At 34.7% G+C, this 27,746-nt stretch overlaps 3 protein-coding genes across 11 annotated transcripts in view; 2 read left to right on the top strand and 1 right to left on the bottom strand.

The window, feature by feature from the left end:
* The window catches only part of LOC108749659, a 48,731-nt gene extending 42,222 nt beyond the window's left edge, over positions 1 to 6,509 (top strand). For both annotated transcript variants that reach the window (XM_018488485.1, XM_018488484.1), the window contains exons 10-14: positions 173 to 510; positions 1,129 to 1,242; positions 1,544 to 1,642; positions 4,863 to 5,420; positions 5,989 to 6,509. In XM_018488485.1, the coding sequence (XP_018343987.1) occupies positions 173 to 510; positions 1,129 to 1,242; positions 1,544 to 1,642; positions 4,863 to 5,420; positions 5,989 to 6,156 (1,277 nt within the window). In that variant the 3' untranslated portion in view covers positions 6,157 to 6,509. The remainder of the gene's footprint in view (positions 1 to 172; positions 511 to 1,128; positions 1,243 to 1,543; positions 1,643 to 4,862; positions 5,421 to 5,988) is intronic.
* A 564-nt stretch (positions 6,510 to 7,073) lies between these two features.
* Positions 7,074 to 12,817, top strand: LOC108749649. Its single transcript, XM_018488467.1, has 6 exons — positions 7,074 to 7,594; positions 7,993 to 8,223; positions 8,677 to 9,086; positions 9,529 to 10,111; positions 10,570 to 11,211; positions 11,869 to 12,817. The coding sequence occupies exons 1-6, from the start codon at positions 7,257 to 7,259 to the stop codon at positions 12,548 to 12,550; spliced, it is 2,886 nt and encodes a 961-aa protein (XP_018343969.1). The 5' UTR covers positions 7,074 to 7,256; the 3' UTR covers positions 12,551 to 12,817.
* Positions 12,818 to 13,120: 303 nt separating this feature from the next.
* LOC108749714 (probable phospholipid-transporting ATPase IA) overlaps positions 13,121 to 27,746 on the bottom strand; it is a 41,046-nt gene continuing 26,420 nt past the window's right edge. For 5 of the 8 annotated variants that reach the window (XM_018488622.1, XM_018488625.1, XM_018488623.1 and 2 more), the window contains 20 exons: positions 25,307 to 25,539; positions 25,046 to 25,144; positions 24,846 to 24,956; positions 24,505 to 24,752; positions 23,033 to 23,310; positions 22,658 to 22,952; positions 22,340 to 22,563; positions 21,877 to 22,253; positions 21,675 to 21,812; positions 21,437 to 21,589; positions 21,164 to 21,361; positions 20,983 to 21,082; positions 20,662 to 20,906; positions 20,459 to 20,581; positions 20,225 to 20,365; positions 20,009 to 20,127; positions 19,793 to 19,927; positions 19,617 to 19,721; positions 16,719 to 16,816; positions 13,121 to 14,444 (listed from right to left, as the gene is read on the bottom strand). In XM_018488622.1, the coding sequence (XP_018344124.1) occupies positions 14,296 to 14,444; positions 16,719 to 16,816; positions 19,617 to 19,721; positions 19,793 to 19,927; positions 20,009 to 20,127; positions 20,225 to 20,365; positions 20,459 to 20,581; positions 20,662 to 20,906; positions 20,983 to 21,082; positions 21,164 to 21,361; positions 21,437 to 21,589; positions 21,675 to 21,812; positions 21,877 to 22,253; positions 22,340 to 22,563; positions 22,658 to 22,952; positions 23,033 to 23,310; positions 24,505 to 24,752; positions 24,846 to 24,956; positions 25,046 to 25,144; positions 25,307 to 25,539 (3,569 nt within the window). In that variant the 3' untranslated portion in view covers positions 13,121 to 14,295. The other 3 variants (XM_018488626.1, XM_018488628.1, XM_018488627.1) reach the window with 3 other exon arrangements.

Genomic DNA, 27,746 nt, shown 5'->3' with positions numbered 1-27,746 from the left:
AAATAAATATTAATTATTTTTTAATTTATATATTAAAATTGCATTTATATTTGTATATTTTTCGGTGTTTTTTTTTTTAATGAAAATTTATACTTCGAATTTAAGAAGATCATCTACTTCTATATAATGTTTCATATTACAATCGCGAATCACCGTGTATCTACTATTACAGAGACCAAACCAATGAACGCCATGGGCATGCAAATGGGCAGCACCATGTCAATGGGCAGCACCGGCTCGACGGAGACCGAATCAAGCCTTGAGTCGTCCTGCAGCAAGGATTCTGCGTCGACGTCGTCATCTCTGTCAACATCGTCCTGCGAGCCAGCATCCACCGTTTCTTATGGATCGGCGATCGGTGGCGGATCCTCCAGCGTTACCAGCAAAACGACGGAGACTTCGACAGCCACATACGCGACGCCGCGAAAGGATGTCGCCAGGACGTCGCCGATCGCCAGCACCGATCTGAGCACCGCCATCACACAGGAGTTGCAGAGGCGAGCGCAGCAGGTAAAATTGATTGACATTCAAGATAAATTCACGTATCTCGGATTTTCTTCTGTGAGATAAGATCGCTAAACCACGAGAATTGAGAGTAAATATGAAGTGTAATTCCCAATATAGTTTTTATAATGCATTCTTATCGTATGTATTATTGCACGTATTGCAATCAAGATGCTTCCTGTCTTCTCTCTCGTTGAACGTATTCGTAATTTTTTAATCTTAATCGTTATTTTGCAGCGATATCTTTACCATTGGTCTGTTTATCTATGATATCTTTTATATTTTATGTTCTTCATGTCTGTCGCGATAGAAATTGATGAGCGTTATCAATCAGTTGAAGTACCTCACGACATAATGTACTGCAAAAAGTTTAATCTTTTATCCATGGACTAGATTATATCTCATTAAATAGTTAGAAACTGTTTTCCTCGGTACTATAACTTTTTTATTTTTTCTATATAGATACATTTTTAGAAATTACGTTCTCTATATGTATATTTATTATTTTTATTTTATCTCGAGTAATTATTAATTGCCTTTAATAATTAATTATTTTTAATTTATCGCTATATTTATTATACTCGCATTTCATCACATGTCGCGCATTATTTTTCTTTCTCACAGAGGATGAATAATGCTGCTAAAGCAGAAACGTTAAAGGAAAAGACTCCGGATAATCGCAAGCCTCAGAATCCTGAAACTCTGAGATCGCAGGAGCAAAAAGTCACACACGATAAGGTCAGTTGCTTGCAATTACGTATATATAATTAATTTCACATGTATAAGGAATCTATAAATCGTATGCAATCCAGCCTTAATTATTATAATTTAGAGCTAATACCTCATATTAAGAATGCGCTTTTATCGATAAACGTTTTTATATTTTTTATTTCTGAAATTCTGTAGTATGTAGCGTGAACTATATATTAAATTCGCGCTAATATCGTTATACATGTTCTGAATACATGCCATTGAATCTGCTGACTGAATCAAAAACTCCTGATATAAAATTGATATTTTTATTTTTATTTTTTTGCAGCTGATGGAGGAGTTTAAACGTGCACACCAAAAGATGTTCAATTCTGCTCAACAAAAAGTGCAGTCCTTGGAACAGGTGCCCAAAGAAGTTCAGGAGAAGGTAAGAAAAAATTAATTCATTTTACGCATTATTTAAAAATTGCGCAACTAAATTTTGGGATACAATAAAAATAATATTCTCTCAACTCTAAAGTAATAAAATATTCTTTTAGTACTTTTTGAATATGTTTTTACATATGTTGCAATTTGTAACTACTGATCTGTATATAGAAATAATTAGTCGCGAATTTACTTTGCCGTGTGGAATTTGAAATACATAAAGCTCCAATTTTCATGCGATAACAACAGTCTATCTGACGCCAGTCTGATGTGCTGTTCAGTGATAAGCGTATCTTTCCAACCGATTAATGACGTAATGTATTGCATGTTATAATTGCAATAAAATATTAACAACATGCACAAGTCGAAGTTGCGTAATGTCAGCAATGAATTGAATTGATCTTAAAAAATGAATCAATTTTAGACGAAACGTAAATTGAATTGTAAAAAGTCAAACTAATCAAAATTATCAAAAATTATCGGTGAGTTTTATCAATAAGTTATCAAATACTAAAAAATTAAAAGCAATCGAAGTATAATGCAAGGTTTCACTGATATCAATTACGATAATTCTCCGAAGGTGATCGTAATTAACCACGTAAAATTAACGATTGCGCGCGAAAGCACGATACATAACGCGCTTGAAAACAATAGCCGTTTTTATCGTATATCAAGTTAATTTTGCTTTAACGAGATGTCGAAGTGAATAGATGGCGAAGATATGAGGTCTTTCGACCCGCATACATCTTTTTCTTGCGAGTATTTTCAAGGCGTAGCTAACTGGCGGCTCGAGTAGCGAGTTTTTAATTACACAACCGCTAAGCAACGATCCGGCGGTGCAAACAGATAAGAGCACGAAATTATGAAGACTCCGGAATAGTCGTTGTCGGTGTGGCGTACAGACTACGTAATCGTCGTGCACGTGTGCGTGCATGCATGCGTTGCTGACGCGCCGATATATTTACCTGTGTGTATACCTGTGGGACACACATTGGCTGCTCGGTAGTATTGTTGAAACGTCGAGAGATAGCGAGCAGTTTGCACACCTTAAAGTCAGGTATGTTCCAACATTTTGTTTCAGTTCTTGCATTACCACGCGGCAAGTAAAATGTACGAGCGATATCGCAGATAGGCCGCGTTTGATCGCGGAAGTAGTTTATACGTAAATTAATTATATTAACTGCTCGAGAGCGCGCATTACAATCATTCTCGATACATCGATTTTTGACGTAGAAATATTTATGACATTTTAATCAACGAAATAACAATAATAAACTTGCTGCGGAAATTAATTACTAATAATCATTATTCGAAAGCGCTGTATTCAAAACCAAGCGGTATCTCGAGTGTCTTCGGATTACCGGGATAATAGGAATAACGGGAACGACTGTCTCTCTAGATTAAAATGTGCATCTCTAGATCACAGTGTATTGCAGCAAAGTGATTTCGTGCGCGTATATATTTCTCAATTTTTTTCGAAGAGAAATCTGGATATTATCTTCTTATGGAGTTGAGTTGAGCATGTTATCGTTGACATATATCATTGCTTTACTTTTTTTTCGCGAGCAGGTTACTATTATTACAAGTGAGAAGGCCGATTGACAGCTTATGTTACTGCCTTATCGTCCATTAATCATCGTTATCGAGACGTTCGTGGATTCATTTGCCGTAAGACCAGCGACGGTGATCGTAGCACGGTCACGTCGTGTACGAGGTATCCGATACCGCGAGTTGCAACGCGACACGCCGCGAGGTCTTGTGCCACATTTTTTCCTCACAGCCTCGAACACTGCAGTTTCCTACGAATTGTGGCGGATGTGCAAAATAATAGGGGTTACATAAGAACGCCGGCGTAAGGCGACGTAACGTGCGCTCTTCTTGCGTTCCTTCAGTTGCCCGTTCGCTGTCGTCGCGTCATGCGATCGGCGGTCCGCGAAATAAATACCGCAAAAACGCGTGATCGCCATTCGATCGTGATTCGAAGAAAATAGCGGGATAGAAAAGTTACATTTTGTGGTGTGAAGAGAGGAGAGAATGTTCGAAACATCACGTAAAAAAAATGTTTCTGTCAACACGACTGATTTTATTTAATTGATTCTCCGAAAAGCTGAAGAGAATTTTATGAAAGAATTGAAAACTTTTAAGATATTAAAAAATAAGTTCAACGAACACTGCCATAAGTAAGATTGTTTTAATGTAATCTATATATTAGAGACAAGTCTGTTTCGTACATGTGAAATTTAATAGAAGATAATATACGTGACCGCGCGATGAATGTAAAAAGTGCAAGCAAAAAGGACTAACTCACATGGAGAGTGGAATGCATGATGTATTAAATTTCTTGTATCACTATTGCTACAAATATTGTTAGAAATATTCAGAATTAAATATGGATAAAAACTTGAAGGCGAATAATGCAACCGACTCAATAAGGAAACAAGCGCTGGTCACAATCACTCCTTACAACGTTAGTAATTATATACAATACAATTAGCGTTAATGTGCAATTAGCATTAATATGCAATTTAATTTACAACTCTAGCTCTGTGTCCAAGGACAGTTTATTAATTTGTTAAACATATTTGATATTTTTCTGTCGACAAATTAAGAATACATTTTGAAAATATAATATAACGTATTCTATTTTATAGAACATATATTAATAATTGTTAATCGTAGCTTTTTAAATTAATAAAATACGCGTAATGTGCACACAGAAAAACATATATTATTATTTAAATATCAATTACTTGTTTCCAATTTTAAAAGTTGATATTTTCAAACCTACAGTATATAATCTGAATCTTAGTAAATGTAATACTTCAATCATAAAATCATTAAATTAAAATTTTGATTTGCTTATTATATAAAGTCGCTTTTCAATAAAATTTTATTCTTTGAAAGAAAATAAATTTATATTTTAAATATATAATAATGAATTTTCCTCTTTTTGTAATAAGTAAGTTTAAGACTATTATTAAAAAAATATTCTTTGTTAAAGATAACCGTTTAAAAGAAAAAAAGAATAAACGGATTATTTATAATTTTTCTTAGCAAGAGTGATACTTAGAGTGATACTTTTATGTGTACTAAATCCTTTTAATATCTAATTTTTGAACAGTGTTATAATTTTAAAAATTGCATATATATATATATATATAATATATCCAAACTACAAACTTTTTAGAACAATGTAACAATATGTTTTGTTACATTCTCAGGAACAGCAGAAGAGAATGCTCAATGAGACAACAGCAACAGTGCCGACAACAGCAGGTCCTCCGGTGCCACCACCAGCGCCTCCACTCCCGCTTCCTTCTAAAATTCAAAACAGCGACGACTCGGTAGAAATGCAAAGTATTGAATCATTCAAGTTGAAGGAGACGCCCAATACAGTGCCGAAACCACCACCAACGTACTTCCCAGTGACGAGCCTTTCCTCGACGAACAATAGTCCGCGACACGTTGGTACTGCAAGCAAGATTCCCAAGGACGCCGCGACGAGCCCCGTTGCGGAACTCACAAAGAACTCGCCTGCACCGGTCTCGCCGACCAACAGCGCTCAGCCTTCAAAGTTACCCAGCGGCAAGGTGGCCATCAGGATAGGGTCATACGAGGGTGAGGCGAAGCAGCCATCCAGGTTGGAATTCTTGCCGCAACAGCCGAGTCGTGACAAAAACGGCGTTGACGAGTCGGACAATAGCCCTGTCGTATCCAGGCTGCAGAACGAACTTGCCGCGACCCTGCAGAGGTCGAACCTCAGAAGAAAGACTGAAGGCGTAAGCGATACTAATAAAACAAAATCATGAATTACCGCAGAATAAGATTAGTCATACGCTCAGAGAAAAACATAATATGATGGCAACTATAAAAGTGACAACTGTACAAGTTTTTTTATATAGAATAAATGTTTATACATAATCGAATAAACTAATGCATAGAGTTAAATAAACTATTTTTTACAGTGTTGCAATAATTATAAAATAATTCAATCATCTACTCGTATATTATACATATTATGTTAATTCTTATATATTATAATATATATCTCTAATATATATTATGTTAACATATTCTATATTTATATATATTAATATATAAGCTTATATAGTTATCACTTTTATATAGTTCATTATTATATCTTTTTCTGAGTAAAAAATGATGTTGAATCAATCGAAAAAATTAAAACTTTTATCATTATAAATACTTTGACTGCATATTTTTTCCTGAACATTTCTGGAGTTTATCGAAGTATTGTCAATTTTATATAGCATTTTATATTGTAATTCTTTCTAAAAAAAATACAACATTCCGAAAAAAAAATGAGAACTTGTTTTTGCATTTTAGGAAAATCAGTCGCCCGTGAAAACTATTCATGAGAATGCGGCGACATCCAGCAATGAAACAACGAATCCAGAGCCGAACAAGATTCTTCAGAGTAATATCGAGAAGCTTGCTTCCGCTCTCAGCAACAAAGTCACCATTAAAGTGAATCCGGAAAATAGTAGTCGATAAGAACAGTCGAACATCGAGTCGAAAAGACGTAGTAACAATCATCTTGTATCTTCGTAAATTTTGTACATTTTTGCACGTTTCGCTAACACCATTTCGACTTAATTATATAAGTGAAAAGGCGCTCTCCCTATTGGCGAGGTTCTTTTACACGTACATGTTTTTATATCTTATTTATTATCGTATTATACATACACCGAAAGTAAGGAGCTAATTCTTATTAATCGAGACGAGGTTTCACGACCAGTATTTATCGCGTAGTCTTAAATGTAATCTACTGCGGCTATGTACGAATCTTAACGGAAAATTCGACGAAATGTTGAATTTTTAAATAAAATCAACGACACATATAATAATATTTGATCTTGAACTCCTTATCGATTTCCTAAATTAATATACGAAATCCATGAGGCATTCAAGTTTTTTATTAATTAAAATTAAGAACATTGTGGCCATGATTAAGAATATACCTACGAATTTTGTTATTATGGACATAAACGTAATAGCCAAAAAACATTAATTTTACGACTTTAATGTTAACCCTTCGGAGCTGACGCTGGATCTATAAAACCCACTCAATTTAATTAAAAAGCACTAATTAATTTCATAAAACTAAAATGATATAACTCGTGTAAAAAAGTAAAAACTAAATATATTTTAATAAGAATAATTTAAATTTACAAATATAAACATTAAAAAAATTAAATGACATTTTTTACAAAAAGATTTATGATTATGAGATTATGAGATCTCCATCTCTCTCTTTCTCTCTCTCTCTCTCTCTCTCTCTCTCTAAAAAAAAAACGCGCGCTTACGTCTCCGTAGCACTCGATTTTGATCAGCCCCAGAGGGTTGCATGAGCATATTTAGGTATTATACACTTATTATTTTTTAGAACGTTTCCCGAGAAGCGAGAAGTTGTCTGTGAATAATGACAGTACGCATCTTCTCCTGACGTTTCGATCAAGGAAGTATTAATCTAGCACGGTTAGGTACTGGGAGGTAAACGAGCGCTTTGAAAATCCCTCGTTCATGCAGAATCTCATAGATGATTCGTGCGGTGCGATACCATCCCCTTCCTCGCCGCGCGAGAGAAGCTATTCATGAACGCGTTACGTGGAACGAGATTGTTCGATCGATCGCGGGGTAGAATACGCAAATTACTGCTGTCGGAGTACCACGAGTTCTCTGAAACAATTTTGGTGGAGTCGTCGTTTGCGGAGACCACGAGGAACGGACGAGGGATTCGTCAGGTCTCTCTGGGTCTTACACCGACTAGGCTGATCGTTGCTGCCGACATCCTTCAGACTAATCCCTGTTTCTTTTGCCCGTCTTGTATTGACGCTAGTATTGAGAGCTTCGAACTCGTGTCTGTGTATCCCTTAGAATATGTTACGCTCAGCGTGTTTAGGAGGAGACGTCACAAGACTCTGAAGGCAAGGTATACTCCTTCAGACAAAGTGAGGGGTATAAAACAATCACAGTCTTTATTTTTTCTTTTTTTCCTCTTGCGTCAAGAAGGACCCTTAAACTCGTAACTTTTAACAATAGTATCGATATCGTTACATTGTCGTTGCTCAGGTATTAAATGTGGTAAAAAAGCTGTACAGTGATAGTACGACAATGATTGTTCCAAAATTTAGTGCAAAAATATATATTTATAGTGCATGTAACGTAAACTACAAGTATAAATTTTCAGTGCTTACAGTGAATTTTGGAACATAGACGATATTAAAAGTTATAGAATAAAAATCCTAAAATTGAAAAATACAAATCTTTAATCAATTTTCTCTTAAAGAAAGTGGATTTTTTCGGTTTATGTCATATTTATTGCCCTAGATTCATTGACGGTCGAGTTAATTATTACGAGCTCGGTGGTGAGCAACGTAGGGTTTCTTGGAAAATCTGGTGCGAGCAGATACGAAGATTATTGACATACAAGACAAACGGCAGCTCGTTGTCCGAAACGACAGCGGCAAGCTCGTCGAGCAGTAGCGCCTTATATTTGCTATCGTCTGAGATAGAAATCAGGAGTAATCGCGACGCGAGATGCAAAAGATCGATATTCAGGTGATGATCAGTGTAAATTAATTTTTATCTTTTTACATTACTCATGTTATTCGCGAATGTATTTAACAGCTAAATTTATTTTTAATGGCGAGTTTAGAGTCGATTTGTCTCAGCACAAAAACGTTTCAATTCTCTTGACATCATGTGAATAATTGTAATTGATATTTATGGGTCCAGTGAATCTGAACATTGTCTTCGACTATATACATTTTGAAAAATGTGTATTATAACAAATGCGTAACATATAACAAATGTTTTTTACAACTTTACATAATTTTAAATTACATAATCGCATTTTTCGGATTTTGATCTCCAAAGTGAAAGAGATCGTTTAATTATATTAATTTCAAAAATAAATTAATTTAAAATATACTAGATCATAAATATTAATTAGGAAATTTTTAAGCGATACTGATTAGTGATATTATCACATAAAAAAAAAAACACGTACAGAGTATGGAGTCATTATGGAGGTGCCGGCGACTATATTGCTCCAACATGGACCGAGAAAAACTTGTATCTCGGACCGAGTTACAACGAGTTGATGAACGGCAATTACACGCCGGTTCCGGTGAGATTCGCTGGAGCCAGCCTGGAGGATCTTAGATACGAGTTGGAAGGGCGCACACCGCGTTACATCGCTTGCGAGAAATCCTGTCACAGTTGGCCGTGTCAGACAAAATTTGATGGTCGGGCAAGATTTCAACGTGCCGACGGACTCTGTAATGTTCTTTTCGCAAGAAGCCGCAATTATGTATGTCATTGCGATTACACCGCAAATTGCAAAAGTTCGCCTTGCAGCGTCTGTCAACTGGATAACAGTGTCGGCATAAATGTTCTTGGAAAGCACAGCCGATGTCACGGTTAGATTTGCGAAAGTCATAAATTTTCCTTATCTACTTAGATACGTTTTAGATTCAAGTTTCCCTAATAATAGAAATTTAATCCATAACTGGAACGTAACTGGATCCTGGTGGTCCCTGGGAATAATTTTACATTTCAATTTTATTTTTCACAGTTTTGTTCTATTCATGTAGGCTAATTATCGTATATTTGTGATAATTTCAAGTGTTCTAATTTTTTATATAAATGAAAAAATTTTTTAATATTCTTTATATAATAACTTTTAACAACATAGAGACTTTGAAAATTTATTTTTAAATATATACTCCTGTTATGGGTTTAAAAAATTGTAAGAACAATAATATAATTTATCGACTAAATGAATCTGATAAATATATTAGAAATGCAAATATATATTCCAACCAAAATACATTACATTATTAAACATTCAAAAACATTTAGAACGTCGAAACATGTTTTTCGAAGACGATTTTGTAAAGCATGTGGAAAATAAATATGGCAAACGCCAACAACAATATCAGAATGAACCGAAAGGGACTTTAACGAAAATATCGCGTTTTGGCTTCGGTGTGTCGGAGAAGTGCAATTCCGAATTGATTCTGGGTCCTTATCGCGGTGATTCGTGCTACGAGAACGTCGTCGATGCTCGTAAGTTGCTGGAGAATGGCGTGACAATTTGGGAGGACAATTGCCGATCCTTAAAGGGTCAGAGACATCCGCGAAGATACGGCTTATCTTCGGCAGCGCATTTTTTCCATGCGCTCGGCCCGTGGTCAGTGCAACCTGGCGAGCGAGAATCCGTGCAGACTCTCAGATCACCGAGTGCGGTCAACATTCGCAGACAGCCCTCAGATCCGGAGCTGAGACTTCCGGTTTCGCGCCGCCAGCTAACAGCCAGCATCTCTTGCACTGCCTTGACACCTGGCGGATCCAATATTATTGGTGCCGTCACTAGAGGACGAGTGATACTCTTCTGGACGCCAGAATATTGGTACAGGCCTCAGGCAGCAGTGACTGCCTACAGGTGATACAAAAAAAATATTTGTCATTGTTCTAAGAGCCGTATAAAGTGTCCAATATAGTTTACTTACTGTTTATAAATACACGGACAGTTAAATCTTTATTGCATCCATGTAAAAAATCTCATATTTTCAGTTAATGTTAAAAAATGTTTCCTGATTTGAATTTGACCACCAGTTTTCAATGTTGAATACATTAGCAAAAATCGTAACGCTTAGATAGGACATATTGGATACAATCATTTTATATGCAATTTATATTTTAACCAACGACAGATCAATTCAATTATCTGAATTTCAAGAAAAATTTTAGAGTGAGAATTTAATTTTAATTGAATTTAATTGTCCAGTTTAACGTTCAATTGCATTTTTCATCAAATAATTTGAGAAGAGATCGTTTGTCGTAAGAGGATTAGATATCGTTAAATATCAGTTATGTCTTACACAAAGTATCTTATGACAGAGAGCTGAGGCATCACTTAGCGTCTCTTCAGAATTTTCGATGCGGGAAGGAGAAGCAATCGAAAGGGAAATTCTTCTACCGACGAAAAAATCGGATATTAAGCCAGAACGACAATACCGAAGTTGCGATTACAGGAAAATCCAGCGGTCTCTTGGACCGCGTGTTTTCTATCAACGGCGCACGCAAACGCGATGGAAAGACGAACAGGAACGTCAACGTCGACGAAGGCACGGCACAATTGCGGAGATTGCTAAGGATGAATCTTCGCATCACCATGTGGGACCTGGACAGCACTACCTTCGCCGTGCAACTCACGTCGATCGATCGTGATCTCTTCGTCCGCATTCCCACGACCGAGATTGAGGCGCTGATCTACCAGAGATCATCGCGCAACGCACCGAATTTGGGTGCGTGGATTGCCTTCAGTCACCGGATCGCCTGCCTGACCGTTAGCGAGATCCTCGCGATTAAACAGCTCGACATGAGGACTAGGATCATGGCGAGATTTATCAATGCCGCTGACAAGTGTCTTGCGCTCGGCAATTTTCAATCCTGTAGATCCATTCTGGCTGGTCTACAGGCTCCGCCGATTTACAGACTTCGGAGAAGCTGGTCCTATCTGAGGATTCATCACGCCAGCAGGTTTCCTCTCGTTTAAAATCCATTTCCTAATTAAATATCAAAGAAAAAATAATTCCTTTTGATATTTAATTAGCAACATTTACCATAAATCTTTCTCATGAATAAGTACATTTTTAATACATAGTCAAAACATTCTGTTAAATTTTACATGTCCTAAACATTCAAATTTAGCATAAGATAAATATGCTACAAAGTAATATATAAAAAATTAATACAAAAAATACATTGATACAATTTACGTAAGCATATTTCTTTAGTAAAATTTACATTTATAATATGTTAAATTAATACATTTTATTCATTTATCTTAGAATTTATATTTTAAAATTAATTATTTTTATGTTATTCGTTCACTTACGCATAGATTGTATTATTTTGACATAAAAAAATTGAATATTAATTTACAAGATATTCAAATAATGGAGTCACGTTAAATAAATATTTGAATTTTTTATGTGTTAAAAATTCAACATAAAAATTTCAACAAAAATTGATTTTTACACAAATACAAAATGTTTTTTTACTCTATACACGCGAATAAATTAATAAATTAATCAATAAAATCTGAGAAATATTTCCCGATTCTCCCTTTGTTAATTACTCTGTTTCGAAAAAACGGGAAATATTTTAGTACCGACACAATCATACATATTTTAGATACGCGGCGATGGAAAGGCTATCCAAGATTTATAAAAGCCCACAATGTTCAAAATATCGAAAAGTCTGGACCGTAGCGAAACGTAATCCACCTTGCATGCCATATGTTGGACATTTTCTGATCAAAATTCTGGGATTAAATAGCCTGAAAGAAATTCAAGCGAATTTTGCACCGAAACAGTTTTTCACAAAGAAACAGTTAACCGCGCGAATTCATGGGACTTCAGAGTCTTTGTCTATTAATAATAACTTCAATGATCGTCACTCAAGAGATGACAAGAATCTAATAGAATCCAAACCATCTTTAGCTAGGCGCATTCTTATAGCGACATTGACTAGGATGAAATTTACAGCTCACCAGAACGTCACAGATGAAACTAAGAGCGACGTCTGGACGTGCGGGCAGCGATATCTTGCACGCAGATTTTTTAATCGTTGGCGAGTGTTTACATTGGAGATGAAAGTACGCTCGCAAAATAAGAGCAAATTGAAAAATGCGGACTTGAGGAGGAGACACATTATCGACATCGCGACCTGGCTGACAGACTGCCAGAGATTCGCGTTGGGCTACAATTTCCCATTAAACTCGTTTGCGTGCGAATATCTTCTGAAGGCGCGTTACAGAGAGGACCGCGAAAACTTCTTCATCAGTCTCATGCTGGAACCGCCGAGGACAACTTGAATCTGCATTGGCAAATCAAGATTACATTATCGACGATTGATGTGCAATCGCCAATTTTAATTATCATCATGCATTCATCTCGAGAGCGAAAGAGAATCGTAATTATTTTATTATTTCGAGCGCAACAAAACAGATAAAATATCGATATACTAGCAAAGTGCGCCGATTATTTATCCGTAAATATTCTATTTAAGACAATGACATACTGGAATGTTCAGTATTATTTACGATTTATACAGAAGTATTTTTATTCAATGAAGTATCATCTACACGTGCTTTGTACGATTATTATTGCTATAAACTTTAATAACACTTTAATAAAAATAAGGTTTCGGATATTATACTTCCAAATATTAGATAACGAATACTAATTGGTATTCTACTATATACTTCTACTTAATTTGTTATAATTTTTTTGTCTGGGAAAAGATTAAGACAATTTCTTTATCACCATTTTATTCCGAACATAGTATATACAATTGTTATTTTACACATATTATATGTGTGTATATTATACATATATAAATGTATATGTATATACACTTACATATATAATATATTTTATCTATTAAATTTCTCAGTCATAAACTTAAAAAAGAGTGTGATGATCGGAAAAGTGAATCTCTGAACTGATAGGTACCAGATTCTGACTAGATAACAATGCAATTTAGTGTATGTACAGTTGAAAATGAAATATCTACGTTATCGATTTAAAAGAAGAAGTAAAGAATAATGTAATATACATATACTAACGGACAAAGGGAACAGTCTTTTTCTGGCACAAAGTCGAACGTCCTCCATCGATCGTGTCGCAATCATCGAAACTCCAATCTTCGAAATGTACAAATTCTCTTTCATATATATATATATATATACATATATATATACATATACATATATAAAATATTCGTAATTCCAGAAAGATCTCGCTCGAATGCGCCCCCAGGATAATTATCTCGCATGACAAATCTATTTACGTATAAAACAAATATATATATATATGTACTGTATATATTTTAACACATTTAATATCGCAATTACAATTTGTGCAATTCGCAATTTTTATTCCTTAGAAGAAGAAGTAGAACGGCATTCCAATCTTGCGTTTTACAAATAGACGTGATTTTCTTCTTCTTCGATCTTTTTTTTTTTAACCATATAAGACTCTGCGTACACAATTTTGACGCTAATACGAAATGCGTTTCCAAATGCATTCGCAAGCGAAATGCGCTGCTACCCGATACTTTAAGGACAAGATCCCTAGGATATATCAGAATAAAATTTCATGAAGTATCAAAATAATTACTCGTCCTAATATTAGAGCATCCTTCTGTAAAAGTAGATCGCAGTAATTCAAAGAGGAATCCTTTCTTCGAACATTATTGACATATTAATTAGTCGCATCCATTTCGAATGCACGCATTAGATTACAAGTATACAATTCCCTTTTCCCGAGTGACAAGTCCAGCGAAATAAAATACTTTAGTGATCAGTCGCGATTGAAAGGCCATTTTCGTTAGGATCGTCTGATTCTAACTTAGTAACATACGACTAATTAAAGAATAGGAATTTTTTCTCTCGAGTCTTCTCGATCCTTAAACTTATCGTCGATCTGATCCCAATGTCGTACATCATTCTAATGATCCTCTTCCATGTCAGTCGAATAAAACGCGGAGCTCATCACTCCAAGCCGCTTGGAATAGCAGCCTGCATCATTTTGCCGCACGACGGCCACCCCGCTGAAATCACATGCCACCGGGTTTCGGAAGATTCGTGTCGTAGGCTCTGATCACGTCCGTCTGGGTCACCGAGCCACCTTCCTCTTGCGAGAACGCAAAACCATCTGCATCGCGCAGCATGCGCAATAACAAAGGTCGCAATTCATTAATCTCTGCTATAAGAACGTTTATTAATTGGATATGCAAGGCGTCGGAAGCCTTCTACTTTGTCTAATTTGCCACGTCAAGCGATCAGCTGTCCGTTATCTTTCTCAGAAATTTTCAAGCAATTCGCACACCCAGAGGAAGGTTTCTTCAATTCAAAGAAATGTTTCTTTACTATATGGTTGAAGAAAAAATTTCTTTGATTTGAACATAATTTCTTTAAAAAAAAAATTTTTTTTATTTGATTTAAAAAAATTTAAATTAAAAAGTTTAAATCACATTTGTTTAACTCAAAGAAATGACATTCATGGTTTAAATCAAAGAAATTTCTTTCTTTAACCGTATAGCAAAGAAACATTTCTTTAAATCGAAGACACCTTTCTCTGGTACATATCCACGAAAATTACATTTCACATCGCGTAAAACAGTTTCGCGTTTCGAGACAGATTTGTCAGCCCATCGCTAGACGCGTTCATAGCAGCCGGGGATTCTCGGTATTACCTTAATTAATATACAATATTTAAGTATTGGAATTCAGTAAAGCGTTATTTATAGCAAAAAATAAACTAATTCTCTAATTTCGGATTAATGTTCTCTAGTTCCGCTAATTAAAATCATAGCTATATATATAATATAAGGTGTTCCGGAATTGTCGCACTGCCATTCGATATGATAGAAATCGACAAGTTTTAAAAATTAAAGTCCTTATAACAGAGTCTGACCACGAGTAGTTTTGTCAAAATAAAAGTGAGAAAAAAGGATGTATATACTATTTTAACTTATATTATTTTATTCATTTCAACTTACTGACAAAAATTTTAACTTACTGACGGGCTAAAAAATTTGTCATCTCGTAACCAGATGCTGTTATAAAGTTGGAGCACAAACTTTTGCATAACACATAAAGCATAAAAAAATCAACCAATCAGAGTCTTCTATTATTTTTTTTCACAGAGTAGAAAGAAATAAAAAATTTTGATTCGTTCATTTGTTACTTTTTATAATAAGCCACTGTCTAAACTTTTAAGTCTTAAGCCGTAAAAAATTAACCAATCACAGTTGAATGTGAGATGAAAAATAATCGAATATCATTGATCAATTTCTCATGCTCGTTTTTACTAATATAATTTAATCTTAATCTTGGTTCAACTAACTTTTCAACTTTTTCTAGGACTAAAAATTAAAAAAAGATGAAGAACAAGTTGAACTAAAATAAAAGTTAATCTACATTGATAGAAACGCGCATTATAGACTTAAGATTTAAAACTTATGTAATAGTTTATTGTAGATAAACCCATTATGCACTATGCATCATGCAAGACTGTATTCTCACCTTTTACACGCATTCTACAATAAGTCATTAGTCATAAATCAGAAGTTAGAAGCTGGAAATTAACTAATCACAATCGTCAATTTCCAACTTCTAACTTTTGATTTATGATTAATAGCTTATTGTAAAATGGCTATAAAGGCTGTAGCACAGATTTTTGCATAACGCATAATACATAGTGCATAAGAAAATCAACCAATTGAAATTTTTCTTTCCCATGGAATGGGAGGAAAGGAAAGATTCTAATTAGATTTGATTCGCTTATGCATTATGCAAAAGTCTGTGTTGCGGCTTTAAGCGGAGAGCACAAATTCTTGCATAACGCATAACACACAAGGTATAAGAAATTGAACCAATCAGAGTTCTTTATTTCATGGAAAGGAAAGAAACGAAGAACTTTTATTTGTACATTTTCTTATGCATTAGCATGTGCTATGCGTTATGCAAAAGTCTGTATTGCCCCGTCATAAAGTCTCTATTTAAAAAAAATGAAAGAAGGAGGCGACTTCCAGTATACCTGGCGCAATGCATCGGCTGCTAAAAATTAGATATTTCAGCTACGAGATAAAACATGGTGCATGTGCAAGAGTGTGCAGTTAAATAATCAAATTTAATGAAAACACGTAGAACTCGTTTAAAATAGTAATTTACAATATTTTGGGACGGCACTCATCGATAAAATAAAGCTAGACGGACGAAACGAACGGACGGACGAGAAGAACGAAAAGCCAATGAAAATAAGCGCGTGCTCGTTAGAAATAAAATAAAGTATATAAAGAAACACGTTAAAACAATTTACCCCAGTAAGAAAGTAGTTTCGCGAGGGTCATAAAGTTATCGAAAGGGTGGGTTAATCGATTCGGAAGATCGTTAAGGGGTGAGGGGCCGATCCTGGGCATCGTAAACGGGAATATCTCCGGGCTGTGTGCGAATGTCTGTGGAAGAGACAACTTACGTGATAGCTCCACCTCGACATTGACTCTGGAGGCGGCGTTCGAGCGCCTGGTGAAAACGCTTTTAACATTTTTCAGCAACCTCGCCGTCTCGGTCAATCTGCAAAGCCGGGCATTCAGCAATGATTTAAAGATTCTCGGCTGGCCGGAGAGAGCCTCCTCTCACGTCCATGCGTCGTCGTCGCATGGACAAAACGACGAATTATAATTCGCTCTTTATTTTTTTCTCAGTGTCTATCTTTCTAAATCGTCGCTCTATATAATCTCTCGCCTTCGGGATATTCTCGGCCGACAATGTTTTTCCAATCTCAAACGCAAAACTCCGAATTTTCTTTTTGTTTCACACCGATGGATATTACGAATACGTGATAGTAAGTGTGATACAATTACTGTGCAGGAATTGAGTAAAACAAGATGAAAATCAAATGTGAAGATCGTGAAGGGTGGATGTTAATTTACTGGCAAAAAGAAAAATCGACACTACTCTTATTAGAAAATTAATTAATTAATTATGATAATTAGACATGCGCGCCGCTGATAAGCCAGGTGTATACGTATGCTATCGCAAGCATGAACAAAGTTATAATTACTGCCATAGAGGAATCATCGTGAACTACACCGAGACGTAAGAAAAATTGCGTGATTGCCATTTTCAAATCGCTGTGCTGTGTGCTTAGCCTTTTTTAACCCAGCGATACATTAAACGATCATGCGATCTCATTTAATCGGCGGTGTTCTCGCTTGTTTGTAATGTGGAGAGAAAGAAAAAAAAAAGATATAAGTAGGAGTAACTGAGAAATTATATACTGGGTACTGTGGGGAAGTACTTACACCTCGCGAGATCGGCGATGGCATGCACAGGCCTGCACGGGATACCACGTAAGAGAACACATCAAAAAAAGACCGCATTAACGAACGACAGATCGTTTACAGTGAATTAGTATAGTAGCTGATACACCGTTAATTCTATAAGCTTTATTTACTTGAAGAATACGGTCAACGTGATGCTACAAATGCTTTGAAGTAATTTTTAATTGGCTATTTAGTAAAATTCTTTCTTCTGATTGATCAATCAGACGCCTCGAAGTGCTTTGTAGTAAGACTTTGATCGTACCTTAAGAGAATAATTGGGAGAATACAAGGATTCTTCTAATGCTACATGACTCAGAATTCATTTATCCTAAGGTAGAGGTTCAAATATACCGATAATCTAGCTCCATTGGAATATTTTATGTGCACGTATGTATACAGTTATAAAAAATAAGGGATTGATTTTTAATATATTGTATGTTATACTGAGAAAAAATGTACTGAATTTAATAAAATATTTGTTTGAATAATACTAATTTAACATTTATGGTAAATAAATATTTACTAAATAAAAAAATGATAGTTAAATTAATGGTTCCTATACCAAATAAATATACATTTACATTTACACTTAGTAAATATTTAATTAATACTATTCAAACAAATATTTATATTAAAATTCAACAATTTTTTTCTCAGTCTAATAGGGAACACATTAATTGATGATGCTATGAAAGATATTGTAAAGTAAATTTTTAATTTAAAACAAGAGGCAGGATTAATAATAATGATAATGATAACAGAAAATATATTAGAAGTACATACAACAGAACCTGTAGCACGTCACCGTATTATAATGCATTATTTTTTACAATCTTGCAAAATAATGCAAATAATTAAACCGGGAATAAAAGCCGTGCGAGAGATTCTATTGGATATGACATATTCAATACATCTAAATTAAATAAATATATACAATTATATCTACAATTATTAAATCATTATAATTGTATTCTTTGAACATATCAAATATAAAAAAAAATATAAGAAATGCATATACATTTTTAACCTAATTCAAACAAAAAAAAATATAAATATTTTCTGGATACGCAGAGACTAGACGAATAATTCATAGTGCATACGTATACAGAAAACTGTGCTGCATGAAGTTCAGCACTAATCATTTTATACTGCATAAGATTTATTACGTTAATTCTAATATTGCACTCGAAAGGAACATGTGCGCGCATAGTAATCGTATATAGTATACTAAACGCTTACTATATTGGCATTCTTGGAAGACAGGAATATATCGAATGGATGGGAAGATCATTCAGGAATATGAGATTTGAAGTGTTGCGGTTGATGCATGCTCGGAACGGTGCGTAAACCACGAGCCACGTGCTACAAACGGAAACACTCTCAGCCTACTGCGTCTTCGTCGCGGATAGATCAAGGTCCAATATCGATTTAACCATCGCTTCTTCGACCGCCTGTCATAATTCATATTTATCCGCTCAATTAGGAGGCAATGATATTTAAGTAGGCATAATTAAATTTTTGTCAGTTTTTCAAGATGCGCTCCGATTAACACGTAAGTGAACAGACAAACGACAGTTAGTTTAGGAAAATCAGATAAGTTTCCCGTGATTAGATTAAATTAATAGTTGTTACATACATGCACCTAAATGTACCAAAACATAGAGGATTTTTATTCACAGTTTTAATCAAACCACTCAGGCACCAATATAAATCTGATCTCAAATATAAATGGTACGCGATAATGGAGCTAGAATCTAGAAAGCCATGCACAATTTCGATAAGTCAGCAAAATATATATGAATTATTAGAATGATTCATGCATCAATAGAGTATTAAATGTTTTTACGATATATGCTAATTCTTTCAACGAAACAAATTAATAATAAATCGATATTTTGTTTATCGGGCAGCCTAAATCGTCGGTTATAATAATGCAATCTTTCATCATGATCTGAATTAAATGTTAGAAAGCATCTCTTCCATCATTTAAAATGCCATTTTGCATTTTTTATACGTTAATTTTTAATAAAAGAAATGAAGATACTTACGAGCTTCTATAATCCTGATTGTTGAATATATCACCAGGATCGGACTTCCTAATTTCATTTTCTCGAGCTGCTTCCGTTACAGATTTCCAAACTGTATTCTTCACTCTAACAAAATAGACCATAAGTATAAAATATCATACAAACGTGCGCGCGTTTAGCAGTGGCTGTATACTCACGCTTTTACTGTGATATCCAACAGCAATACCGCGATAGGTATTAATATAAGTCCTAGCCAAAAAACAGGCGATGAAAATAACATTTTATCATTACCCAGCATCACAGCACCAACGTTTAAGACGGGCCAAAAATTACTGCAACAACAAGTATGCATTAAACGTATTACTTGATAATGCGTGAAAGCTCATAACAATGTTATAGCGAAAGAATGTTACCTATATATAAAAATAAATAAGAACCAAAGTATTATAGACCCCCATGTCGCCAAATGGGTGACCCATGTCCACGAGTTTATTATTAGACCCGCCTTCCCGCATACCGTTACTACAACATACTGAGAAACCACACGCTATGTAAGTTATCTTTTTCATAAGAAACTTTCATAAATTTTCTCTCATAGAATTACATAATATAAACGATGTTGTACTCACGGTATAGACAAAATTTCCTAATAAAAGATAACCGCCATCTCTACCGTTTGCCCAAGCAACGTCTTGTTTCAGAGCCATTAGCGGCAGCCAGTACAATAGCGACGAATGAATTAATGCATTTATAATCCATACCCAAAATACCTATATTTAAATATGTAGATACATTTAGAAACGTCTCATTTTTTTTTTATAAACTACACTATTATACTTCTAAATTTAACACATTATATTTACCTTAATATTGAAGAATGATTTGCCGTTATTCTTCGCATACAGTCCTGGATGGGCTAAATGAGTTTCCGCGGAACACACTTTATCAAAGAGACCCATAGCTAATGGAGGCGCAGCGGTGAAGACCTATAAAAATACACCAGAGTTATTGGAAATTAATTTTATTTATTAGAGCAAAACAATATTGTACAATTTTTAAAACTTACCACGTTGTAAAGCCCAATGGACCATCTTTCGAAAAGGATTTGCCCGGACCAGCCGGAATAGATGGCAAACCATAATTCGATAACATATAAACAGATATTCTTGTAAAACGAATATAAGATTAATTTACACATTCTGCTGTAATTCCAAGAGCCGTGAACAAATAACAAACGTTTCAGAAAACGAAATTGTGCAATAGAGTAATCAGAGGCACAAGCCGCTTGAAGACCTTCCACACCTGAGATACCTATGAGAAGCAAAACATCGCAATATTTTAATGAGAAAAATATTCAACAAAAATTAATAGGCGCAATGAAACTTACCGACGCCGATGTGAGCTTTCTGTATCATAGCCACATCGTTTGCGCCATCCCCGATCGCAAGAGTCACCGCTTTCTTGTTACTCGTGATTAAATCAACCACCTAAGTTGTCAGACATTTGAAAGAAATTAGAATATTGCAATTGATTATATTATGTAAGTTCAAATAGAATTAAAATATTACCTCAGCTTTTTGAATTGGCGACACCCTGCAACAGATAACAACTTTGCAAGCTGAACACAATTCCAAGAATTCCATCCTGATGTCGCAAGACAAAGCGTAATCTAATGTACTGCCGTCTATAATCAGGGCTACGTCGTTTTGGCATTTCAAGTCAATTCCAAAATCAAGACAGCGTTGAATGATGACTTCCCTCGTTTTCTATGATACATATTACGTAAGGCATTTTATGTTAAGTCGACTGAAAGTTCAAAATTTTGATAATCATCTACTTACATCCAAAGAAGATTCATTAATAATGTAAAGTGGCATTCCATGTGTTATCAATTTACACGAGTACCCAATATTTATGGCGGTTTCCTGCTTATCTCCTGTCAATATCCAGACATAGATATCAGCTTGTATAAAAGCTTGTATCGTTTCTGGGACCTAAAATTACATAGCATTGCAAGAAATTCAATAAGACGTTACAATTCCATGTTCAACTTTTTCATCATTTAATAATATTCCATACTTGATCTTGTAGTTGATCTTCAATTGCAGTTGCTCCCAATAACGTAAGTTTAGTCTCAATAAAATTCGCAACTTGTTCCAGCATACTTTCACGATTCCTAAGACTAATTGACGCTTTATGATACGATTCGCGCCACCACTATAAAAAATTGTCGAAAGTTGTTAGACAATTTATTAACTTGAAAACAAAATAGAATACATACCTGGTAAACATTATCAGATATTTCTGCGGAGGCGAAACAAAGCGTCCGTAATCCGTCACTGGCAAAGGCTTCCAAATGCTCTAGGGTCGTCTCACGAAAATCATCCGCGTGCTCTAGGTCAAGATCACTAGTTTCTAAAGAAGTCGACATCAATCTTTCGTAGATGACCGAGTCTGCGCCTTTGCAAAAAATTTTAATCTTTCCCTCAGGCGTTTTTACGATCACAGACATACGCTTCCTAGCCGAAGTGAATTCTATAACGTTCAGGATTTCATAACGCAATGTCTCGCCTAGAGCTACAATTTCCACATAACTGGGCGTCCGCGTATCGAACACGTAGTTAAATTTACGTGCTCCATCCACTAGCGCTCTTTCATCTAACACGAAGAAAAAAGAATGTAATTCGTTAAACAATGTATCAAGCAAGAATTTCGCAAGCATTCTTATCGCAAGCAATTCTTACCAGGAGACGCTGCGTGGTAGATTACGGAGTCGTCTAATTTTTCAGGAATAACCGTATGGCAAACCGACAACATGATCATAAACTCGTGAAGTATAACCGCGTGCTCCGCTTTCTTCTTATCGATAGGATTCGACAAATCGCGCACGGACCTTCCTTCCATGATATCCTTAATTAACTCGCAGTTGCTATCACTTGTACTTTCGCCATTTAAAGGATTTGGCAAACTATAAAATATTCAAAAGTCAACACATTAATATTCGATGTCAGTATTATGAGTTTCTAAAGCAGAAAAAAGTATACCATTGACATGAAACTTACTCGTATAGTCTTCCACCGACCGAACATCGCTTAAATTCCATAACGTTTTTTGTAAGGGTGCCGGTTTTATCCGTAAATATGTATTTAACTATCCCGAGCTCTTCGTTTAGATTACTCGTACGAGCCATCGCTGGAGTATCCGTTTCCGGGTGATACATTTCTATGTCCATATTAATAAATGTGGCCTGAACGAATCTCACTACCTCGAGCGTCACTTGCAACGATATCGGTATTAGATTATTGAAAAGAATAATAAACGTCAGTAGATTGAAAGCGAAGTTCTTAGTCATTTCTTCTGCAAGGAGAAAAAGGGTGAAACTTGAATACTCCTTGAGATGCTGTGCCAATAGGAGTCCGCCTGTACCATGCATTTACCTTGTAATCCCAGATACCAGAGACCTTTGTTGGCATTCGTCCACACGACATTGAATATCGCGGAAAGAATGCACAATAGAAGAAGTATGAAAAATAGCATCAGTGTTTGCGTGTTGATCAACCGATCCAGAGTGGATCGTTTTAATGGCGCTGTCGCGGTATTATTTTGCATGAGTTTCGTGTCGTGTCCCGTGTATATGACTACACCGAACACCCACCGCGTGTTCCGCAACATCGCGCCACGGAGTAATATTTGATCGGGTCCTAAAGCTACACTCCTGTGAAAGAACAATGCCGTTTATGAAGTAATAACGCATTAACTGACGCACGACATAAAGATATAAAGACGTTAATGAATGTCATTTTCGTTAATAAAAATACAATACGTGACAAATATTTAAGATTTCGTAGTTGATAAATGACGAATTGAAATATAAAACCTGATCCAAATTTTTCTCGGAATTTTTATAAAAATTGTGAAGTACACTTTTTAAAAATGTTAAGAAGTCTACCTACATCTTTTTTTAGATCTTTTCTTTGAATGCTCATCTTTTTTTTTTAATATTTCAGCGAAGGCGTTACGACCGCCTTTAGCGCTCTACGTTAGAATTTACTTTTGCGTCTCATCACAAGGATTGCTAAATCTCTGAAACATCAATCCTTCAATGAAAACGAATAAACAATAAAAAAAAAAAAAGAAATTTTCATCAATTTGCATAACACAGGAATACGAATATAATAAATTTAATATTTTCTTTTATAATATAATATATTTAACGCTTAATGCAACATACTATTACATTTTCTGGTTTTAGTTTTTGAAAATATATTCTGATTACGTCTTCAATTGTTACGTAATCAAAACTGTCCGTCTATTCTTTTTCAATTGATATCATAGCTAAATTGCATGATCGCGTCTGCGTCATTGTATTCCTCAGATAATTCTTTATTATTTTTAATTTTGAAAAAGATGCCTCTGCAGTTGCCACAGACATTGGCATAGTTAATAAGATCTGTAACGCTATTGGTAAATTTCCAGAAAAAGATTTCCAGAAAACCACTTTTATCTTTCATTTAAAATGTCAAGTAAGGTAGAGCTTTATATTTACAAGAGTAGCGTATTAAAATTTGCCTATTAAAATTTTGCGCCCTATGCTGGAGCGTACTTAGTGTCTCGTAACGCCTCCGTACTTCAGAATATTTATATGTATTTTAGAAAAGATATAGACTTCTGAAGTGTTCCAATTTGTATAAAAAAATTTGAGAAATTTTCTAAAAAGTTATCAAATTATTCAGAAATTCTAAAAAATTGTACGAAAAATTTAGAAAAAAATGTTCACCAAGAAAGGAACAAACCCAGATGTGAGAGAATTTCAGGATCACAAATAACAACAGATTAATGAGATGGAAAATGCGCAATGAGAAGGAAATATAATTAAAAATATTTCGCACATGCATGTTTGTATTCTTACTGTTTATTGGTCTCCCGTAAGACTCCGTGGAATTCATACAAATGTCTATTGGGCGGCTCACACTGGATGTTCGCGCGAAAATTCATTAATTCCGCGGTATCCAAGAGATTGGCAGTGTCGGGATGGGCCTGTCGGATTTTCAGATTCGTCTCGCCGTCCAGGTTGGCGGTCTCTATGAAGGACATACCCTGCGGCTCCGACGACGACAACAAAATCAAGTCAGCAGGGAAGAAAGTGTTGTTGTGAACCTATGCATATTAAAGAGAACGATTCTAGCGGGAGAATGTAACCGGCGATTAATTATTATCACATGAATGATCTTGACGAAAACAGGGAGTAACCTTAACCACATCGCCGACGGCCACGGCGCGCCACTGTATCCATTGCCAGCGCCCCTCTCTTAGCACCTCTACTTCCCTCATATTTATTTCATCATCTGCCCTATGCCTTTTCTAAAAATTGATACATAAATACGTAAAATATATTTATACAATTATTCTAATAGTCACCATAAAGAAAATATGATAACAAATATACATACAACGTCCTCGATTATCTCTTTCAAAGCGGATACACTGAGGATGAAAATCAGTGGAACTAATGTAGTCCAACGTCCTGTCGGAGACACATCTGGTATTTGCTGAAAATTTAAATCAAAGAAAAATGCCTCCAATACATATAAAGATCCTTACTCTTAGAAATATTTGTGAAAAATTTGAGAAATTATTAAGGAATTCCGAGTTTCCGTTTGTTGCATCATGTTACATTCGTAATATTTCTGCATAAGTGCGATGAACTTTACCTGCATAAGTGCGATGAACAGGAAGAAACAGTTGCTGTAGCGACGGAATTGTTCGAACAGGAACAAGGGTACGAACGATAGAAATGAGTACTTCGCGGTAGTAATGTGATTGTTTTTATATTTCGCAGGTTGATGAGGGGCATTGACGAAAATTACCCTTTCTTCGCCATCATTCTGTTGCGTGGCTGGTTGATCGTCACCCTGAGAGCCATTTTCCGCCCTTATCGGACCAACTATAACAAAATGCGTTCAATTTTACATGTATCGTTTGCGTGTAAATATAACGTTCATAATCTCAGTGAAAATCTCTGTATATTTCAATTTTCCTTTTTCATTCAATTCAATAATATCAATAGTTAATCATTTAGATATGTATAACTCCACGTGTCTCGTAGTTATAATCTATATTTACGTCTCAATTTAATCTTGCTGTTCTCTCTGAATCCATTTGACCTAAAATATAATCAATTTTCTTGCAAATATTTTATTAATTATTTTAAAACTTTTCTCTCCGGTATTTGATAACTTTATCCATTAATGTAAAATTTCTTTTCTATAAAAACTTTCATTTTTTAGAATTTTTTTATTATATTGACCCACAAACAATTATTTTACTTCAAAAATAACACAATCAATTAATAACTCCAAATAACATTTTTTAAGTGTCTTTTGAAGCAAAAAAACAACACGATCGTATAATAAATTTGAGTAGAATTATTTAACAGGATTAATCAATAATTTAATCAAATATTTAATCAACAATTTAATAAAACGTTTTCCATTTCCTGTGTAATTTCTTTCCATAAATAAGAAAAATCTTATAAAAGTTCTTACTCGTCCAATTTATCTTGGAAAGAAAATCAAGTTTTGCCCGCAAACTTATCCGAGTCTCTATTATAAACTTGCATTTCTCCACTCGTCAGATACAGAAATATACCTTCGACTGAAGGAAAGGTTAATGTAAAGAACAAAGTCACGCTACTTTATCGAAGATTCCGATCGTAAGAGTGTTATTATGGCCAGACATAAATGACATTCATATCATGCTTGGATATTTTTTCTATAGCCACCAGCCGTGTATCGTTCTGCCCACGAGCAGCGAACTGACAGTTGCACCGCGACACAATTCGCAGCAAATGATCGCTATTAAAGTATTATTACGTAGCTCGCTAAACTTGAAAGATAAATAATACGGCCGCAGGTATCGTAGTGTGTTCTTGGCCGATGGCGCAACGAGTGCAATTTACACGAGAGTCTTCAGTTTAACGTCGTGCACTTACGTAATTTACATTTACCATTTATTGATTTATGCAATATCGACTTTATATGTTTGCTATAAATTATGTATATACGTATGTATATACAGATGATTACTATATTAGCTATTTTTCTTCATTTTTCTTCAAAACCAGATAAATAGGAAGAATTAAATAATTAAATAATAGTCGGAAAAAAACTAGCTACGTCATTTGTATTATGTTTTTTTTAAAACATGGCAATTATACCATTCGATAGAATCAAGTTTCAGCTTTAAAAATCTATTTTTTTAATTGTAGTACAACGATTTATCACGAAGTTACGAGCAATCAAAATGAAAATGCTCCTTTTATTTAATTCGTAACTCAGTAACAAACAAATCTTAAAAACAATTTTGTAAAAAGACCTTTAAGTTATCACGCTAAAAAGTCAAAAATTTTCGCAAATTTTTTTTTAGTATATAACAGACCCACAAAATAAGAAGAAAATTTCCCATTTTATTCAGCTTGTATAGTGTGTGTTTTTATCTATAAAAATTACCAAACTTAAAAGAACTTAAGATATAGTGATCTTTTAAAAGAGATTTTAAGCTTTACAATCACCCTTTTTTTAAATTTAAATGTTATTTATTTTTAACATAGTTACAGATGTTTGAATTTTGAAGTTCATAACACAATACATTTTGGGTTTATTCGGATTTTTAATCGGATATATTTTAATTTTAATAACAAAATAGAAAAAATCTCTCTGCATTTGATAAGTTAATATCTATAAATAATCTCTATACATTTAAATACAATACTCAACAATTTAGCATCACTGTAAACGTCGATAACATCTCGTTATAACGGAATTTAAAAAAGTATAACATTGTATATCTCTGTTCTCTATATTCTGCAGAATGGATTTTCATAATTTTAGAACATTCGTTGCCGATTCGAGACTACGTCAATAGAATAAAAGATAAGCGGTTGCGACTGAAAAGAGAGACAAGCTTATGCTTAATTAATAATCCAATGTGTACTTTTATCTATTCTTGCCATAGATTGCAATTTAAAGAGATAGACTTTGACATATAAAAATTTGAATAATTAATTACACTTAATACATAATAATTACTGTAATATAAAGAAATTATATATTATATTGTACACACACACACACACACACACACACACACACA

The sequence above is a fragment of the Trachymyrmex septentrionalis genome, unplaced genomic scaffold, assembly GCF_001594115.1.
Source record: "Trachymyrmex septentrionalis isolate Tsep2-gDNA-1 unplaced genomic scaffold, Tsep1.0 scaffold31, whole genome shotgun sequence".
Taxonomy (NCBI): Eukaryota; Metazoa; Arthropoda; class Insecta; order Hymenoptera; family Formicidae; genus Trachymyrmex; species Trachymyrmex septentrionalis.
Note: the sequence above shows the minus strand (reverse complement) of the source record. Positions and strands in the feature narration are given on the sequence as shown.

Bases quoted from the DNA above. Each gene is read 5' to 3' on its own strand.
- LOC108749649 (XM_018488467.1), top strand. From the start codon at position 7,257: ATGAACGCGTTACGTGGAACGAGATTGTTCGATCGATCGCGGGGTAGA. The intron at 7,595-7,992 runs GTATACTCCTTC...TTATTGCCCTAG, and splicing joins CACAAGACTCTGAAGGCAAG to ATTCATTGACGGTCGAGTTA. The intron at 8,224-8,676 runs GTGATGATCAGT...AAACACGTACAG, and splicing joins TGCAAAAGATCGATATTCAG to AGTATGGAGTCATTATGGAG.